Source organism: Phyllostomus hastatus, unplaced genomic scaffold (genome assembly GCF_019186645.2).
Source record: "Phyllostomus hastatus isolate PE091 unplaced genomic scaffold, TTU_PhHast_1.1 phas_contig_10, whole genome shotgun sequence".
NCBI lineage: Eukaryota > Metazoa > Chordata > Mammalia > Chiroptera > Phyllostomidae > Phyllostomus > Phyllostomus hastatus.
This window is the reverse complement of record NW_025333499.1, coordinates 847,660-856,611: the sequence shown is the minus strand read 5'-3', so window position 1 is coordinate 856,611 and position 8,952 is coordinate 847,660. Positions and strand designations below refer to the sequence as shown.

The window sequence follows — 8,952 nt, the reverse complement described above, 5'->3', positions numbered from 1 at the left end:
CTTTGTGTTTCAGCTGCTTCTCCTTCTCCCCTCCCAATCTCTCATGACTATCAATTCTTAGGCCTGTGCTCTTTTCCTTGTGCTGTACCTGAGACTCCCAACATACAACATGGCTATTTCCTCACTGAGCACCTCCTCTCTTAAGCCATTCCCTGAAGCTGAGAAGTATTTAACACACTGTCTTTGAGGAAAATACAACACTGATCACACTGTATGAGAGCACTGGGCACTTAATGAGGGCTTGATGGATGAATGGGTGAGAACACATTACTGAGAGAGTGAATAGCACAAATAACTGAACTCATCTCCATATTCAACAACAATTTATTAACACAGAAATGAATAAGGCTTGGCCCCTGTTCTCAGAATGCTTGGTGCAAAGGGGCAGACAATCACAAAGCTGCAGTAGAATCACAGTAGAATAAGTACTATCACTGAGGTACTCACAGACAAAGTACTTTGGAGGCACTGTGAGAGGGATACACAGGTAAGGGAGAAACAATTTTCCAATTAATACCTGCTTACAGAATTCAGGGAAGACTCCAGAGAAGTCACTTGTGAGTTGAATCTTGAAGGAGGAATAGAAGCCACCAAGTAAACAGTGAAGGAGTCCTACAGGCTGGGACTCAAGAGATGTAAGGAAGGTCAGGTAAATGAGGGGTTCAGGGAACCAGGCATGAATGATGGAATAAGAGGGAAAAGAGAAAGTAAGGAATAAGTAGAATAGTCAAGCACAAACCCATAGCTCTACTGTGGAAACTTAAAGGTCTTGTTTCTCCATGGAGAGGGAAGAGGGAAAGCAGGGTGGGAGGTCCTAAGATATGGAACCCTGCCACTTCCTCAATCAGGCCATCAGGCTCAAACATCAAGGCTAGAACTTCACAGTTGTGATCTAATATCCCTAAGCCATTAAATTGTCAAAAGCCCCTCTTCAGAAGGGAATAATTTGTATGAATGCAGTTCTAAAGGGGAGAGAGTCCCTGCTATATTCATCTTTCTCAGATGCTGGTGATTCTGCCTAAGAAATAGTTCTACTTCCTTCAGGAAATCAGATGGGGTGTGGAACCTAGAAGAGGAAGGCGGGCTAGGGTTGAGGCCTTGCAGTGAACTCACAACTTAATTGTAAAAAGATGGTTACTATAATGTCCATTTTCTTACAAAATTCTGTTTATGTGTAACATAAAACTCAAAAATATATATTTACAAACACCTTTGTCTTATTATTCCTGTCTCCTCCATTTACTTCTTTCATACCCGTATGTATTTTCATATGCTTAAGTTAAAAAAAACTTTTAAGCTTTTTAATTTTAGCATTTTTCTATTTAAATATATTTAACTTTTTCATTTGATTTTATTTAAATGTTATTTTTAATGGTTTTAAATTTTTATCCTTTTTAAATATTAAGGTTTTTACTTAAATCTCTCAAATTCAAATTGTCTAAAGTTCTTTATATATTTTTAAATCCTCTATTCTCTAATAATCCTTTTTAGATTTTTTTTGACATTTTAAATTTTTAAATAAATTTTGTATTTTTGTCTTGAGTTGTTTTAAACATCCCTTTTCAAACTTTTCTCTAAACTTAAATTTTATTCCATTCTATATTTTGTTGAAAATTTATTTCTTAATAAACTTTCATGAATTTTGCTAACCTTTGATTTTCAACACATATTTTGTGCTCTAATTTTAATATTTACTTATATTAACATTTTGTTTCATTTAAACTTTTAAGTTTTCTTTTATAACTTTTGAATTTTAAAGCTGAATTTTTCTCTATTTTTAGTAAACTTTCATTTTTAATCTTTTTTCCTTGTTCTATTCATTTTACCTTTTTAGAACTAAGAATTTCTAAAATGTTTTAAGTCTTATTTTAATAATTTTGAAGTTTTAAATTTAAAAAACTTCAATTGTAAAACATTTAAAAATATCTAACTTAAAAATTTTCAACATTTAAAAACATTGTTTTAAAATGAAAAGTGTTAAAAGTTTTCCTTTTAAAGCTTTTAAAATTTTCTTTCAAAATACTATCTTTTTTTCCCAAACTACTTGGTCAGCAACAGCTGGAACACCAATTGTGAAGCTTTTTGCTGATGAATACCCAACTTCCCACAATATCACAATATTTTTGTAGAACAAATGACATATAGTAGCGCCAGAACATCTCTATTCACAATCTCCCCACATAAAACATTTTAATTATGCTATATGTGACCATTTTCGACCGTTCCTCCCTCCTCCCATTTAAGGCTGAATGGTCACTAGCTAGTATTCATTTTTCCCACAGGCCATGGTAAAATATGTTCTTTATATCAAGGTACTAACTGTAATATAGGTGCTGTTGTCATTTTCCATTTCAGGAGGTTTTAGTGATATTTCAAGAGGTGCTCACTGTTGTATAGGTAGGCAGGTTTGTTTCACAGCAGGATCCTTGCCTATTTCTTTCTTTCTTTGTTCTGGTAAGTGGTCTAATAAGACTAGTCTTTCTCTAGACCCTGTTTGTGATAGAACAGTAAATACCCTTCACTGTAGAGTAAGTCCTCAATGGTAGCCTTGGTGATGACTGCATCATCACAGCTGAACCACTGGTCCTTTTGCTGCCGGATAAAGCTGGTGTAGTGTCCACTTTCCAAAGTTCCATGGTGATTAATCACTGCAAATAAGGAATACTTATTCTCGTTGGGCGCACAATCTGTTGGTGGTTGGCCGTCTTTCATTCTGCTCTCTTTAGTGGAGGCCAAAAATGGAGTCATGTCCAGCTCCAAGGGGAAAGAGATAAAAGTATTAATCTTTCGTCTTTGTTTGCCTAAATGTTCAAACCGCTTTAGATGAAAACAGGCCACAATGGGTAATTTCTTCATTGTGAGCTGTTTGGTAGATTCCTGGTAGCTTTGGCAACTACTACATTTGATTTTGGCACCACTTCCTAGGTGTTCTGGCCTTGTAAACCACTGTAGGCAGTCTGTGAGTGAGGGGATTCCTGGTATGTGGTCATTCCTACTCACTGTGCTGTCAGCTCTCTCTGGACTCTGGGAACTGAATGTGGCACAAGAGCCAGGCAAGTCCAAACTGATGTCCCAGCATGGATCTATTGTGGTGGAGACGCTATGGCAAGCTTGACATGTGACATCTGACTGCAAGCCACCTGTAAAAATTTGATCTATAATGCAGTTACAGCAGTTGGGGTTACTGGCTTCCTGCCCAACACTATCATCTTTGCTATGTCTATGCAGCACATCTAATATTGCAATAAGGAACTCATGGGCATCCTGCTGCCTGTACCCTGCTAAGTGTTCTGCATGGATCCATATCAAGTGCAGTAACTTATAGGGAATGTGAGGAGTTCGGCTCCCAGAGTACATTGCATGAAAAAGTGAAGACATTTCACAAACAAGACACAAGCTGGGGCTTGTCATTATACATTTGTGCTTGTCAGAGAGAAAGAAATCTTTCAGTAGAGGAATATGGGTAAGTGCCTGGACAATACAATTCATAAAGCAGGTGTTCCCAAGATTGATTAGCCCTCTCAGGCCTACGGTATAGACTGACTTTTTTCTCCTCTTTTTCTTGGGCTTCACCAATTTTGGCTCCTGTTCCTTTAACTCACAGGTTGATTGCTTCTCTTCAACACCTGATTCCATACACTGTTGTTGAGAAACATCTGTTGAGGTGGAAATTAATAAGTTCAAAATTTTCTCTTTTGTTTCTTTGGCAATCTGTTCTATGTCTTTGTCATAAACATAATCCTTACATATAAAACAATATATAACCCCATGATAGAGGTCTACAGCTAAATTGTGCTGTTTTGTTTCTGCATGTTTATGAATATGCTTTTCAGTAAAGCAGCCAAAAAAGACACAGGAGAGACAAGAATGGAGTCTGTTCATATGGGTACTACATACATGACAGATGCACGACTTTGCCTTACGCTTCCTAGTCTCTGGGGTCCCACTCCAGACGAAACGCTGGTAGATAAGTCGAAGGTTCTTCTGCCAGTTCTTCACTACTTTAAAACTCTCCACATGACAGCAGCCTGCTGGACCCTGATCAAACTCCACCTCCAGCAGCCAGTCCCCAAAGCCACCTCGATCCCCAGAGCTGCCTAAGTCACCAAAACAGCTTTGCCGCATTGGGGTCCTGGGCGCCTGCCGGGATCTACGCAGAGGTCTGCGCCAAGGCCGGAGCCGCAGAGGTAGTGGGGGAGGGTGGGGAGGGGTCGGGGGTGGGGCTGAAGGCCCCCGCGGGCCTCGGGAGCGAGCCCGGAGCTGGGGCCGAGGGCGGGGCTTGCGGCGTGGGCAAAGGGACAAGGAGCTGCTCTGCCAGCGAGGGGGCGTTGAAGGGAGCACCTTCTCCTCGCCGCAGTTGTTGCTCCACGTCAAGTTCTCCTCAGGCGCAGGCTTACGCTCTTGTAATGGCTCCAGCTTCATCTCCTCAGTTTCCCGGCCTGCACAAGCCTTCGCCGCCCCCTCCGCCGCCTCCTCATCCTCCATCTCCCCCGCCTTTTCAGACGCCTCCTCGGGCAAGGCTCCTCCCCCACCTCACGAGCTCCAGCAGACCAAAGAGGCGGAGGGCAAGGAAGCTTCTCGAATTTGAGCCATCAGCTCACCGTCAGGCAGAGAAAGGCGTCTGGAATTGAGCTGCGACTGTAGATGGAATGAGACGGATTGTGGTGAATGATCTGGCTAGCTTCATAGCCTCGGAGGGCCATTAGCGCCCCGGGACCCTCCCACGGGCCCTTAAGCTCAGCCGCGGATGCGGCAGACTCCACCCCCTCTATTCAGAGGTTCCCAAGTTAGTGTGAAGACAGAAGGAGGCGGTTACCTGCTTTAAAGGCGATCGGACGGTGCCCAGGGTGGAGGGGGATGGTGCGGGTTGGCGGGATGGGGGGGACAGAAGGAGGGTGGAAAAGGTGGAGGCGGGGGTACGGCCTGAGCTTTAGGGTGCAAAGAGATGGAATCTTTAAAAAAGGCGCCACCCTCTGACTGCCTCTCCTGAGCATTTAGCAGCCTCACTGTGGTACAGCTTCCTCTGACGTTAATTCCTTATATCCTAAAACACACTTGGGTCAATATTTTACCTTAAAAAAATGGCTGAAAGGGGGCCACCTATGGAAAATGGACTCGGCAAAGAAAATGGCACCCTGCTCCCACCTTACCTATGCTTCTGGGGCTGTGTTCCACCTTCTACCCCCACCTCCAAGCGGTCTTTTGGTCAGCCACACTCTTGCGCCCTCTCACGCTCCTTCGCGCTTGTGTTCCCTCTCACACCTCGCTTCTTGCTTCAGCACCCTCAGTCCCTCTGACTCCTCTGAGAATTCAGAATCCTTCACACGCCTTTAACACATTCGCCGCCCCCATCTTCAGTGTCTAATCCTCATAAAATCCCTGCCCCTTCCCGCCCCCGCAGAGCCCCCAGCCCCACCGTTCGTTTAAAGGTCTGGGTTACCTTGGGCCCCAGGCGCGTGATTCACAGCGTCAGCAGCTGCTGCTGTCCAGGCAATCCTCAGCCAGCCAGCCTTCTCTCCTGACCTCTCCTCAGGGCTGGTCACAAGGGGGCCGCCCCCGGCCCCTCCCCTCTCAACATGCGGCCCCCAGCCCCCGATTCTGCCCTCCTGTAGTGATGAATGGCGCTGCTGTCCCGCGCAGACAAACCTCTTCCTGAAACATTCTACTGGAAGTAACCACAGCGACGGATTCTAGAGGAAGCTTCAGAAATGGAGGTTCTGGCCTCACCTGGCTACAGGCCGGCGCTCTGCAGAAAAAAAGATTCTTTCCGGGGGGTGGGGGGGGAGGGGGGAGGGGTGCAGAGATGGCAACTGCCTGGCAGGAATCCCTCAGGGACCCATCAGAGTCGAATATCTAGGAGTTAAGTGGAGAGAGGAATGTTATTCTGGAGTGTAAGGAGAAAGGAAGAATAAGCAAGGACTTCAGGAGAGACCCGGGCACTTGTTAGCTGTGTGAGCTCAGATAAAACACCTAGCCTCTCTGAGCCTTAGTTGTATCATTTGTTAAACAAAAATGGAAATAATAATCCTAATTTGTTATGAACACTAAATCACTATAAACTAAAGGATCTTTATGACAAACTTTATCTTTTACATCTCTTTCAGTCCCCGCCTTATAATCAGCCTATAGTATAATGCCTGATACTTAAAAGTATAGCAGAAAGGAACACTTCTTTTGAAACTCTCTCAAAGTTATTGCTCAGTTAATTGCATTATCCCTGCTAAGCAGTTCATGTACCTGAGCATGCAATCAACAAATGTACTCAGATCCTTTAACTGCACTACTGTGCTAGATTGTGCTGTGATAAATGCAGGGTAAAACAGTTGGTAACCTCCAGGAGTTCATAGCTCAGATTTTTCCTTTTAACAAATCCAAGGACACAACCCCCATGAAACTTAGATATGATAGGGAGTAAACTAAGTCGGGGAGGAGGAGGGAGACATGTCTCACCCGTTGAATCAGCAGTCCTGAGCCTGGTTGAATAAGATTGCCAGGTGTTCTAAATGTCACAAGCAGGGATAGATAGTGCAGGAGGAGGGGAGTCCTTGAGACTGTGTGCTAGGAAAGAGAGCCTCTGTAGCAATTTCACTAAGACAAAGAGCCTTTACTAGCTGAGAAAGAAAGGCTTTGTGGCTGTACATTATTCCCAAGGTTTAGAAGGGGAAGAAGGAAGGGGGATCTAGAAGCTGACTAAGATGCATGACCCCTGAACCCCAATAGGTGGTGCACTCATTAGCTGAGTGCCCACTTTTAGCCTTGGCTCAAGTGTATGAAACAAACTTAATAACAACTTTATTTCCTCTATATGTGGGGCATTCAGACTAGCCAGATGCCTACATGCAACTTTGTGTTTCTATGTATTTCATAAATAAACTTGCTTTCTCGTTTCCACTATATGTATTTGTCTCTCACTTGAGTTTGTCTCTTGTGAGAGACAAGAACTGAGGAACAGGCTTAGGGATGGGGGAAGCCCTGACTCAGGTCTCTTCCCAGTAATAAAACTGCTACTTCAGGACTTCTTGCCCTCCCTGTCCAATCCCAAGAATATTTCTGCTTATCATTAAGAATGTTTAATGCTACATTTAATCTTTCCAGGATAGTTATGCACCATGTTTCTAAACCTCAGGAATAGGATCCAGTTTTCTCAGGCCTGAGAGTGGCATCTTGTAGGTGCCTTCCTAAAATGGATGTCAGTGATTTTAGGAGGTCAAAGAGAGTCAGTCTATGTGAATTTTCAGAGTAAGCACAGATCAACGTGATCTTGGAGGAAAGAAACACCATAACTGACCCATAGCCCAGAATGGCTATAGGGTGAGAGGTTCTAATAATAGTCTCCAGAGGAATGTGTTTTCAGGAACATTTGCCTGGGAGATGAGAGCAACTCTCATATTTAAAAAAATCATTAGTAGCTGTGTTTGTAACTAAGCAAGCTACACATCATCTTTAGAACTCAGTTTCCTCGAGTCAGAAAAGAGCTGGTTTGACCTGTTAGGCATTCTTACCATAAACTCATGGCAACTTGGAATCCTAATGAGGTTTCCTGTTCACAGATAGTTGGTCTCTAAGTGAGCTAAGGGTCATGTAGTTGACTGGAAAGGCCACTGCCACTCATGATTCCAACTGCCACAACCTCATAACAGAAGGAAGGCTTACTGTTTTCAGGGTAGAATTTTTAGTTTCTCTCGATGCAGGTAAGCTTTCAGTATAGGAGCCTTGAGAAAGAGCTTCAAGAGATGGAACAATATGATCAAACTGCAGTGCCTTTTAACACATTGATTTTTCTTCCTCTGGAGTTTTCAAAGGACTTTTGGTAAAATAATTGTAACAAGGACAGCAGGGTTTTCCAACACCATGAAACTTGGACCTGTGTAAATATTAGTGATTCAGATGCGGAATTTAGAAAAATCACTCCAGAGAGTAGAGTAGCTCACACAGAAAATGGCAGTGAGTAAGAGAAGGAGAAATGGAGTCACTAGTGGGAGCTCAGGAAGACTTTGAGGGGAGGCAGGGTCAGAGGAGAAAATGGCATACCCTTCTGCTACTGAGTGGGTGGGTTACATAGGAGAAGGTGAAGACTTCTGGTAGCTAGAGGGGCAGTCCCTTCTACCTCCCTAACTTCCTTCCCTCTATCCGAATTACCCGTTGTTTTGAATGGCCCTCCTTTGGCAGAAATCTGGAGTAGGGTAAGGAAAACTCAGTGGCCCTGGGGGTCCCACTCAGGTAGGGAGTGCCACCCCTACCTGAAAAAGAGCCAGTCATCACCCCCACATTGTGGCCTACTCCCTCCAGGTAAAACCTTGTGATTTCAGTTCACCTCTTCACAGCAGAGCTCTCAGGGCTACAACAGGGAGAGGAAACAGGTCTTCAGGATCCCATGATGACTTAGAAGTCACCCAACAGGTTCTGCTCCAACTGTATCCCCAGAGTTGGCTTCAGTCTGGACCAGTCTCCACAGATCTGGCCTCCCTCCTGGTTTCCCCTTGCTTTATATCCAATTCAACTGTTACCTCCTTCAGGAGGCCTTCTCTGATCCCCCAGATCTGGAGGTGGTCCCTCAGAGTACAGCAGCACTACACAGGCAGGACCCTGCTGGATCCAGCCTCCTTAAGGAGGTTCCTTTTGATTCCCTCAGTTTGGACCCTACCCCAGCCTCTCACCCTCTGCTAACCCTGACCCATTTTTCAACAAAAGGATGCTTGCATGAAGAGACCACCTACAAAGAAAGATGTCCTATGGAAGTGTCACTAGAAAACATGTCCAAATTTTGATCATATAGAAGTGCTTGAGTACACTGTTTATGGGAATGCAGACTGGTCAGCCACTGTGGAAAACAGTATGGAATTTCCACAAAAAATTAAAAATGGAAATACCTTTTGACCCAGTGGTTCCACTGCTGGGAATATACCCTAAGAATCCCGGAACACCAATTCAAAAGAACCTATGCACCCCTAT

General features: G+C 44.0%; 1 protein-coding gene across 1 annotated transcript; it reads right to left on the bottom strand.

Moving 5' to 3' along the window:
• Window positions 1–2,033: 2,033 nt before the first annotated feature.
• Window positions 2,034–4,909, bottom strand: USP51 (ubiquitin specific peptidase 51). Its single transcript, XM_045833052.1, is given in 1 exon segment — window positions 2,034–4,909. A coding segment is annotated over 1 exon segment (2,121 nt). The 5' UTR covers window positions 4,594–4,909; the 3' UTR covers window positions 2,034–2,472.
• Between the last annotated feature and the right edge of the window lie 4,043 nt (window positions 4,910–8,952).